Source organism: Oncorhynchus masou, chromosome 21 (genome assembly GCF_036934945.1).
Source record: "Oncorhynchus masou masou isolate Uvic2021 chromosome 21, UVic_Omas_1.1, whole genome shotgun sequence".
NCBI lineage: Eukaryota > Metazoa > Chordata > Actinopteri > Salmoniformes > Salmonidae > Oncorhynchus > Oncorhynchus masou.
The window spans coordinates 33,251,664-33,263,655 of record NC_088232.1 but is presented as its reverse complement, the minus strand read 5'-3'; the positions used below and the strand labels follow the sequence as shown (position 1 = coordinate 33,263,655).

The 11,992-nt window shown below is 40.1% G+C and overlaps 1 protein-coding gene across 1 annotated transcript; it reads right to left on the bottom strand.

The window, feature by feature from the left end:
• Positions 1–6,936: 6,936 nt before the first annotated feature.
• LOC135508184 (ADP-ribosylation factor 6-like) lies at positions 6,937–11,133 on the bottom strand. Its single transcript, XM_064928206.1, has 2 exons — positions 10,980–11,133; positions 6,937–10,822 (listed from the first exon to the last, which is right to left on the bottom strand). Exon 2 carries the CDS (start codon positions 10,093–10,095, stop codon positions 9,565–9,567), a length of 531 nt encoding a protein of 176 aa, XP_064784278.1. The 5' UTR covers positions 10,096–10,822; positions 10,980–11,133; the 3' UTR covers positions 6,937–9,564.
• Positions 11,134–11,992: the final 859 nt, after the last annotated feature.

The window sequence follows — 11,992 nt, the reverse complement described above, 5'->3', positions numbered from 1 at the left end:
GCAAGTAAGCATATGTTTAAGTGTTTGTATGTGTTTTATCAGTGCTGTAAATCACACAACCCCTTCCTGACCAGTAGCAAATACCAAGCAAAGAGGAATCCACATTGGAACTCAAACTTGTCTGCAAGTTTGACAGCACAGCTAAAACATGTTCATCCTTTTCCATCTCCTAAGTAAGAATGTTCATGGTATGCCATACATTCTATTGACAACACTATAAATGCTTCTGAACAGTGAACAAGTTTTTATCCACTAACTCAGCTGTGTGGGGTGCACATTTGCTTGTGGCATGTGGTTTGTGTGATACATTTATCCAGTGCCTTATCATGTGGGTAGATGTCACCTGACCTGTCTGACCGAAACTGAATGAGCCAGAATCAGTCCATGGTCAACTGGAAATTTGTCACTTGTTCATCCCGCAATGATTGTGTTTTCAGCAACCAGTAGCTTGTGGGTGCTTTATATGCGCTACAGTCAATTATGATTGCATGTCCACTTATATTAACTATAAATATTAATAAACGACTCCAATTTCCAAAAGATAACCAAACAAAAACATATTTACTTTTTACAAGGTGTTTGTGCCATCATGTGCATTAGTAGCACAATTTCTAACTTATTTGCATTCGTTTTTACTTACACTTGTATGTTGACTTCTCCATTGATGTTGTTTTTAAGTTTTGGCTGACTTTTCTCAACGGGTGTACAATCGTCACAAATTGAATTATGAAGAGTTTCAGGCATAATTGTACACTCGCAAAGCCGACTAAAAATGAGGGCTGAGGGGCTAAGGTTGCAAACTTCTCTTGCTTGGCTAATCATTTGGATCACCCTCCAAGATGGCGATGGGGATTCCCCCAAGGGCATAAGGCGAGTGTAAATGGACGAGGGTGTGTCTTTTATGAGTTTGCACCACAACCTTAGTGTAATGAATCTTGTCCAGGAGAGAATGACTGCCACCTCGCATTGAGGATTTCAAGCTGAAGGCCGACCGCGGTAGTTTTTTCCCCTCATTGAGATACCATCTCTTTTCCAAGAGAGACCTGGTCCTACAGCACCAGGGGGGACAATGATTCATACACAACAACTTACATACACTAACAACATTAAACAACTAAACTCAGCAAAAAAATAAACGTCCTCTCACTGTCAACTGCGTTTATTTTCAACAAACGTATCATGTGTAAATATTTGTTTGAACATAAGATTCATCAACTAAGACATAAACTGAACAAGTTCCACAGATATGTGACTAACAGAAATTGAAAAATGTGATCCAGGCTCTTCGCTGGCCATAGCAGAACACTGACATTCCTGTCTTGCAGGAAATCACGCACAGAATGAGCAGTATGGTTGGTGGCATTGTCATGCTGGAGGGATATGTCAGGATGAGCCTGCAGGAAGGGTACCACATGGGGGGGGGAGGATGTCTTCCCTGTAATGCACAGCGCTGAGATTACCTGCAATGACAACAAGCGCAGTCCGATGATGCTGTGACACACCGCCCCAGACCATGACAGACCCTCTACCTCCAAATCGATCCTGCTCCAGAGTACAGGCCTCGGTGTAATGCTCATTCCTTCGACAATAAACGCGAAACCGACCATCACCCCTGGTGAGACAAAACCGTGACTCGTCAGTGAAGAGCACTTTTTGCCAGTCCTGTCTGGTCCAGCGCAGGTGTGATATTCGGATGTACTGATCCTGTGCAGGTGTTGTTTCACGTGGTCTGCCACTGCGAGGATGATCAGCTGTCTGTCCTGTCTTAGGCATCTCACATTGCAATGTATTTCCCTGGCCACACCTGCAGTCCTCATGCCTCCTTGCAGCATGTCTAAGGCATGTCTAAGGCACGTTCACACAGACGAGAAGGGGCCCTGGGCATCTTTCTTTTGGTGTTTTTCAGAGTCCGTAGAAAGGCCTCTTTAGTGTCCTAAGTTTTCAAACCTGTGACCTTAATTGCCTACCATCTGTAAGCTGTTTGTGTCTTAACGACTGTTCCACAGGTGCATGTTCATTAGTTGTTTATGGTTCATTAGACAAGCATGGGAAATAGTGTTTAAACCCTTTACAATGAAGATCTGTTAGGTTATTTGGATTTTACGAATTATCTTAAAGACAGGGTCCTGAAAAAGAGACGTTTCTTTTTTTGCTGAGTTTATAAACACACATACAGTACAACAATTACATATTACATTAAAAACACAAAAGTCTTGACCAAAAAAACAGCTGTCCTAAAGACAATTACACTATTCTATGATACATACATTGATCAAGTGTTTAAACTCCACCAACAAAACTAGATGGGGCGGCAGGTTCGAGCATTGGGCTATTAACCTACAAGGTAAAAATCTGTCATTCTGCCCCTGAACAAGGCAGTTAACCCACTGTTCTCTGGAAGGCCGTCACTGAAAATAAGAATGTGTTCTTAACTGACTTGCCTGGTAAAATAAAAAAGATTATCAAATTTTAAAATGTTCAGGTGAGAATTCCAGGACCATGGAGCTGAGTAACTAAAACTATTTATACCATAACCTGTTCTAATTTTTGGTACCGTTGGAAGCAAATGAGAATGGGACCGTAATTGATATTTATTTGCAGGCATTGTTTCCAGAAAACAGGATCCCCCATTAATGTGAATGGGGAAATGGCGATCTTCGTGGTCAATATTAGTGGATATATAAAAAAACATCAAACACAATCACAACGTTGTCTCACTGACAGGCGATCAGCGCAGAGACAGTGGTGAGGATGGAGTGTAATTTAACAATTAGCTGCCTACCGTAATAAAGGCATGATTATTATCATGTTTGGTAACATTTGCCCATGTATTTATTTTCAGTTTCAATGAGTTGCAAAAATGTCTCAGAACTCAGCTGACCTTCAATTGAGATAATTTTAGCTAAGTTAACTTAGGCTACTTAACGTTACTAGCTCAGTATTTGAGGTTGTTATTATATTGTCATTAGTAGTGTATTATCAGGTAAAAGCATATGCTTATTATTCACAATTTCTAAAATATTTATTCGCTAATCATTCAGTCGAATACGCTATACTACAGCCTTTGAATCGGTCTTTGAGCGTTAAGGAACGTTAATGGCTAGCTTGGTCCACGACATTATGTTATATTTTTCAATCTCGAAATACAAGGGAAAATGTTATGAATCAGTGACTGAAATTTTGTGCTACGTGATATTCTCTCCCGGACTTGGAGAGCGCTCAAAAGCGTTGAAGAACGGCCCTCTGAATAATGAGGCGTGGTTTTGGCTTAACTGGGTTGGGAAAAAGAAAGATGCAGCTCCAACTGGGCATGCAATGGTTCCAAAAACACCCCCATGTTGCAAGACGGTGACACGCTGAAATTACACTTCCTGGTCTTCAAACACACCACTGAGCATTTTCATAGGAAACAATTCGTCCATATTTTTTACAGTCTACGGTCGTGTACTGAGCGATTTCCGCATACCTGTAAATAGGCCAGCTGCAATGTCAAAATGTGTTATATTTTGAAAATTCATGAAAACTAAAATGAGCTTTTTGATTTTAATTTAAAGATAGGGTTAAGCATGAGTGGTAGCAGTGTGGTTAACTTCAAAATCAGATTTTATGAAATGTATGGAATACAGTGATCACCGTCATTGTAAATAAGAATTTGTTCTTAACTGACTTGCCTAGTTAAATAAAAGTTACATTTAAATGATATATATACATTTATTGCTAAACCTATCAAATCTATAAAAGGACACTGTCCCGTGCTGTGCTGCTGAGAAAGGAAATACCCATTGCTGTTGAATAAAACTAACAGATCTTCTGTTGCCCAAAACCCCAGGGCCTACCCGCATCAATCCTGTCTTTGTGAGGACTGTAAACACTCTCTTTGTCCTTAATCAGATTTAAATGGGAGAACTAAAGCATTCCTTCCATTGCTCCTCCTCAGTGTCTGTCTCGGTGTGGCTCCAATGGAGTCCTATTGCTTGTGAATTGTAATTATTATGATTTTTTAATTGTTAAAACAGGGGGCACATCGGACTAATCATATTCATAGACCCCGTGACCACAAGAAATAAGACCTCAGCACAATAAGCAATATATATTTTGCATATATTGTAGGGGTGCACCACAGTGCATGCACTATTTGTATTTACATTCACATTACTATTTCAGACAACCAGTTAATATACAAACACTCAATCAGTATGTTTTATAGACATGACATCCTAGAGAAATGCAATCCAATCAGTCAGATAATTAACAATAAAGAACCGATATGAAAATGATAGATAATGTTAACAATGACAGTTGACCATGAAAACTTAAAAGTTGGAGGGACTTGGTCTGTCTTTACTTGTCCTGCCCTATAACAAGCATGTGGGGTTCAAACAATTCTATTAAAATGTATTCATCAGTCCCACCAAGCCACTGCAGTTTAAAACGGGGATCAATAAATATCCCAGGAGAGGCCTGCCTTCCCTCTCTGTGGCACTGGCAGATATTGACTCTGTGAGATGCTGCGAGTCCTCCGTCCTTCAACATCGATCGAGGGGTGGATCACTCTCCTCCCACTGTTGAGGGATGTCCATCACATCCCAGGCTGATGATGTTCTACCCAAACCATCCATCCTATGTCGAGGGACAGGAGACCTATCCCTGGGCCTTGTTGACAAATAAGTATGAAACTCATCCTGTACCAAATGCTAGGGCCAGTTCGAGCACCCCTTTCCTTCCCCAATCCTGCTCAGGGTCAAATCCCCCCTACTATGTAACTGTATCCTCATCAGTACAGTGATGGTGCTGTATTTAAACAAGGCACAATTCATCAAACATAATTTCTGGACATCAGTCCTTTCCCACACCCCACTCCGCATACAATGTCCACATCCTCTCAACAATGGCCACCCAGTGCTAGAGAACCCACCAACAACCCCTTCCTGACTTGTAGCAACTAGCAAGCAAAGAGAAATCCACTTTGGAACTCAAACTTGTCTGCAGATTTTAGAGACAGTTTGGAAGCATGTTTCAGCTGTGTTCATCCTTTTCCATCTAAGAAATAATGTTCATGGTATGCCATACATTCTATTGACAACACTATAAATGCTTCTGAAAAGTAAACATGTATATATCCACTTACTCAGCTGTGTGAGGTTCATAGTTGCAAGGGCATGATTCATAACTTCCTGAAGCTAGACTATCAGCTGGTGTCCCATGTGATGTGACACCACTGCCTGGGCTTCTGCAGTGTCAGTCAAAATACACCAACCAACAGCGGTCCATATTAGACACTGAGTCAAACGAAAGCCATATCATTTATCGCAACTGTATGACAACCTCCCGTTGCCTGGGCTATCACTGATGTTGTGCATCTGTCCTATGACATTCTTAGGTTGAAAAGTCAAGCCTGCCTCTACTCCTCTTACTGAACCAATAGGTTGACAACATACGATGGCCTTGGCATCTCTCTTCAGCATGTGCCAACCAGATAAGTTCATGCTGGTTCTTCAGCTGATCGAGTCAGTGTGTCTGAGTATAGAGGCTACAGTCTCTGGCCCTATTATTTTTACTCTTGTAATGAGGACTACTCAATAAGAGTCATTAAGTCAAGACTTAGAAAACACCTTGGGGTGGTACAATTAGGAAATGGCCTAGTGAGAGCCAGAAAGACAAGGCACCATTACTGCCTGGTGTGGGATAATATAGAAATTAATGAGTAACTAGAGATCTTGTCACATTGTGACCTTTAATTTGATTCCTTAATCTACATTTACCTCTAGGCAAATATAAAACCCAATTCAAGAAAAAGAAAGAACATTCAGCAGGGCAATTTCTACAAACAAAAACATGTTTTTCTGAGTTTAACCAATCTGGTGGACAGTTTACAATATTCACAGGACCCCAGACAAGATACAAACCAGCATACAGCTGGATTGCTTACTGGAGAGGACAACAACTTGGTAGCAGATGTTGGTCTGTTTTTTTAAAACAATATTGTACACTATCCCAAGAAACTATATATATATATATATATTGTTTTTTAAAATTGCTTTTTAATCTTTGTTTTGCACTCGGCATGCATCATAGTATGTTCCTTCTAAACAAATATTGGGGTGTTGGGGGGGGGGGGGATTATTAATTTCCAGCCTGTTTTGAACCACAGCTGACAGAATTCAGAAACTGCTGTATTGCTCCAACATTTATGCAGCCTGTCAACCCCCAATGCAGGCTAACAATGTGGCTCTGTAGTTATTCCACGGAGACCATTTGGACTTCCTGTTTTGTATATGGGGTAAAAGGAAAAACATATTTCCCAATTCAATGGTGGCGAACAGTGACAAAAGGCTTTGAGGGTGGACAGCTATATAAACTGACTGAAAAGTCTCAATGCAACACACCAACAAGACATTGTGTTCTTCACATAAAATAACAGAATGTGTCATTACCTAATGTGAATAGAATGCTGAAAAACACAGGAAAATTACATTACATTAAAAGCATGTAAAAAAATTGTTGACCAATTCACATCAAAGAGTAGTCCATTCATCTGGAGGGAAATTGCATTCTTGGTAAAGGTTAAGCTTGCCACACCTTAAACCACAGCTTTTAGTTATGCAGTTAAAATAGGTCTCAACATATACAAGTTCTATTATAAATCATTCCTCAAGGGGATAAATGCTCACATAAAGAAGATAAGAATTTCCCCAATGCAAGGGTGGTAAACTATAAGCAAAGAACAATCACAATCCTATCTCTAGCATTTTGTACATACTTTCTTATAATGGATATTGAGTCCTTGGGAAGCTGTGTATTATGATAACTGTGTTCCTTGGTATTTATTATGGATACCCATTAGCTGCTGCCAAAGCAGAGTCCAGCAAAATGAAGGCAATTTATTCAATTAAATCACTTTTGGTCAAGTTACGATCAAAATAAGAAAATGAGACATTTAAAATTACTTTTTTAATTAGACATTACAATGACATTGTTCTGTACATGGTTCTCCAAGTCAACATAGGAATAAGAGAGCTGAACCAAAACATCATTTCACCAGGGAGCTGCTCTCTCCCATTGCATGACAGGCCCACTCTGCTGTAGGGTTACTATACTTCTGTACTCATGCTGCAGATACAGGCTAGTAAAAGGTCTCGCATCCTGAGACATATGAATGGTAGTAGGTTGAGAGCTCAGAGCTTAATGACATTCCTTTGGAAATATTGAGTCCATTGGCTTCATAACCATCAATGTTACCCTATGAACAAAAGCTGCATTCTGAAAAGCATGTTTGGGTTAACGGAGACCTGTTTCAGTTTGCTTGAGCACAATCTGGGATCAAAACGCGAGTACACAAAAAAGCCAATTAATTCACAATATAGCCCACTATAGGGAATCACTTGTGCAACTGGGTTCCAGATGGTGAGTCTAAGCACTACACTCTGGCTGTGTCCCAAATCGGTCTTGTTTCTTACTAAAACTGCATACTGTGTACTAATCGTACTAAATACTATTTAGAACGTACTGTTCAGTAAAATCGAATACAGTAAGCAACAAATAACATACTAGATCCATACTGTGAATGCATAATCTAAATGCTCAAATTGTATTGATTCCTGCCATTCGTTTATTTTTGGTAAAGCACATCACCATATCTGATTATCAGCTCTTATCAAAACACAAGTGGGTCTCGAAAAACTATTCTCTTCCTTAATAGTGTGCAGTGAATTTTACTAGATGAAATGCCCGAAATGAGTATGACATCCTGGCATTTAAAGCATACACAATTTGACATTGCACAGACTATGAAACATTTTTGCATACACAAAACACCTACTATTTTGAATGCAAGTATGGGTATTCGGACACAGTCAATGTCTTTCCTGACAATTTTGTCACAACAATGTCCAGAATGTTGACAATTAAATGTACGCAATGGCGAAACTTTTAAATCACACCTTGGCAGTGTTTTTGTAATACAAATCTAAAACAAATACCTACATTTGCTAAATGGTTTTTGTATTTAAAACATGTTTAATATAAGGTGTTTGTAGTTGTCCCAAACAAGCTTGACTAAACATCAGACTTTAGTTCTGAAAGGAATCAGACCCTTATGTTACTCACAATCCAACAGTATCTTTAAAGCATACATGAACCAAGCCTGAGCCCTAATGAAAATACAAATCCAGCTCCATTAGAAAATATATAAAAATGTGATAAAGAATAGGCAAAGTTGGTCATCTCTGTAGCTTTGAATTATGAACACATTTAATTGATATTCATCAAGCCACATAATGTCCCCTAGGCTTGCTACAGAGTAGAAGCTAACCCTTATTCATGACTCCAATTCCACTGCATTACATTGAGCCATTGGACTTGGCTCAATGCCAACACTGCACTAATGCTCTGCCTAAACTCAAATACACCTTGCACGCGATAGTTTTGGAAACATTTGGAACTTAACTTACATATTAGCAAAAAATATATTTTTCAAATACAAAATATACACGTACTCTAAGCATTTAGGAAAGTTGCGCCCGGCTGTAATTTCAAGAATACCGCCTCCAACAGGCTACACTTCCTCCAATTTCCACTTCAAAAGTCTCCAATGGCACGTAAAGGTTACTACAATCTTCACTTTGTTGATCTACGTGCGTGCAAATTTGGGAGCAGCAAATTTGGGGGCAATGATATCTTCAACGGTCCAACTCTAATTCACAAGGGGGCGACAGCATTTATTTTTTATTTTTGTCATTTCCTTTTGTGAAATCAAGGAAGACTCGCCTTCCCTTGCTAGTAGGAGCTAGTTGGCACCCTGGCTAGCTGGCGTTAGCCTGACTAAAAACATAGCTAGCCTTTTTAGCTTCTCACATCTCCATGCGAAAACGTACAGGAGGGTAGCTCTCCGGGGAACAGGGTTGGAGAGCCCAGCATACAGCATTGGTCAGATCAAGGAACCATGCGGCAACACTGCCCCCATGTTGCGGAAGGAATGGTACAGCGCTCCAAAATGTTCAGGTAGTACAAAAGTACGTTGAATGCCGGAGCGTATTACAAGGAGCCTCCTGTACGCTACATGGCTTCCGCAGTGTGAATTTACTTTAACCGGGGAGGAAGTTTCATACCTCGGCAGAGGGCCGTTTAAAAAATAATAATGCCAGGTGCAACTTTGCCAAACTGCATCATTTGTATTTGAATGATTATTTCACCCTTATGTGAAAGTTTGCAACTAAAGGTTTCCAAAACTGTATCGCAAGGATTATTAAAAGTTTCTAAACGTTAAAACAGAGCATCTGGAATGTAGTTCACATGGAGCAAGCTGTCCTCCATATCATCAGCTAAGAACCCAAGACAGGGACCGGCTTTAAGACACCTTGGGTTCTCAAGAGCTAAGTAGAAGCAAACTATAAGCCAGAAAACCAAGTTAAGAAAGATAAATTAGTTATAGGGTCATCATAGTAATAAAAAATAAATGGAGATCAAACTTCTCTTTATTATATATTTATTTGAGAAGTAAAGTTGTGTTACTTGCCTCAATTTGACTTTTTTGTAGTTTAATCTAAAACAGTAATCACTCAATCATTAGGATTTGTAATTTGATGTTAGCCATGTCAACCCCTCATATAGTCCGTCTCCCGTGGTCGCACAGGAGGGCTGAACATACCAATTCCTATCTCTAATGCGGGTCAATCCTAGTTTCTCTTGGATTTCGTGTGGCTTCATGGCATCGGGCAGGTCTTGCTTATTGGCAAAAATCAAGATGATGGCGTCCCTCATCTCACGGTCATTAATGATGCGATGGAGTTCCTGCCTGGCCTCATCAATGCGATCTCTGTCTGCGCAATCCACAACAAAGATTAACCCTTGAGTGCCCGTGTAGTAGTGTCGCCACAAGGGACGGATCTTATCTTGGCCTCCAACGTCCCATACATTGAATTTTACATTTTTGTAAGTCACAGTCTCAACGTTGAAACCAACTGTTGGAATTGTGGTGACCGACTGTCCAAGTTTCAGTTTGTAAAGGATGGTGGTCTTTCCAGCAGCATCAAGTCCAAGCATCAATATTCTCATCTCCTTGTTGCCAAAGATTTTCGATAGCATTTTCCCCATCATGTAAACAGTGCATAAATATTCCGTTCAAAATGAAAAAAGTGGTTGGATTCTTCAATATTTCCTTTTTAACTTCCTTAATGTCAAAACCATGCAGGTTAACTTTATTTGCTTAACCGGGTGTAACTAGGCAACTAATTACAAATGGACATGGTGTGAAATATGAAGCTCAAACTGAGTCATGTGAGGGTCTATCAATGCTTCACAATGTGTACGCCAAAGAAAGGAATCTCAAACTGGCAACAATAATATTCCTGGTGGCAAATCATTAGCTAACTTGTAGTATTGCTGTTCATAACTTAATTCTCAGAGTTTGAGACATCCAAGTTCAAATGTGTACTCAAATGTGAGATAAGTAAATTGTATGACAAGCCGTCTAAGTATATTGTTACTTCTTAATTGTAGCTGTCACAAAATGTTAATACTATTGATTTCTATTCTCTTCAGGGTCGGGAGGGGCGGGGTAGGTGATCTGTTGATAGAGCAAGGAAGTCAAATAGGCCCTCCAAAAACCTGCGGTACTTCTTACTTCCTCTTGGTGAATGTGTCTCGAGGTCCCCTCCTCGTCCTTGTTCCGATCAACACCACCGGAGGAGAAAGGCAATGTTCTGCAGCTATTCCATCAAACGTCACGCTGGGCTACACACTCGTTCGTAGGAGTCCGTTCTCCTAAAGTCCCGGCGACTAAGGTCATTGATTCAATAAATAAATAAAAATTCTTCTTGTCCCCCTGAAACAGAAGAGGATCATGAGGAGTGTCAGAAAGCTCAACTTAGCAAGTAACAGCTAGCTAGCTGACACTAGCTTGCTAACTTAGCTACCTACATGCTGCATTGTGGAAAGCTCAGCAAAATTGAAAAAAATGCAGACGTTAGTCGGTAACTTACGTTCCGTGTATCTTTTACACAAATCTTCCCAAAATATATATATTACATTCTGTTTCCCCCCTCCCCTCTTAGTAATTTGCAAACCGCTTTCGTCTACCTCTCTCCTTTTCAGCCGAGTTGCAACGCTACTCTGATCTACCGGAAAGGTGTGGACAACATCACCAGTCACTTCCTCTGGATCGTTCAGTAGTTAGTTGGCTTGCGCACGAGCTTTCACAGCTTGAACTGTGACCAGGGGACGCCATTTCGGCTCCACAGATTACTCTGACATTAAGTGCATTGTCCGAAATGCGGTCCATTGATTCGTATAAACTAAATGCATGGTGCGAATTTAACCAGTACTGGTCCAGGTGCAAATGTTGTAAAGAGCAGGAAAATGTAACGCACCATACATACAATGATGTATATAAACCAATCGGCACCATACAAGGAAGTGGATGCATTTATTTGGTGCACGTGCATGGTGCTAAATAATATCTAACAAGCTCATGGTACGCCCATGGTTACAACATGAAACATGAAATTGCAACAGTATTAATATGCATTTTTAAATGAAAGTAGTGCATTTGGTATAAATATAAACATATATTTGAAAATATAGGTTACTTTCTAGCCTTAAATGAAAAAAATGCATGCAGGCTAGTTTACTGTGTGAAGCATAGACTGCACAAATATGGTATGTAGGCTTGTTCTACGTCCTCGATACAAAGTGTAATAACACCACCATGTGGCACGCATTGGCACTGCTTCTCATTATACTGACGTTATTGACCAAATATGCAGGTTGGCATAGCCACAAGTCTGTCACTCAGTTTACAAGTCCTAGTCTATCTCTTGGAGCACCAATAGTGGTGGGTAGGTTGTCTATTGTCTGCCAGTTTTGTTAAACTGTTTAAATCTCTGTGTGGATGCATGTGAGAGGGATACTCTCTGTGTTCTGATGCTGGCTGACCTAATGACCTGTGTGCTGTTTGGATCTTACTGCTTCCAGCTAGGCTCTTGGTTGTTGTCTG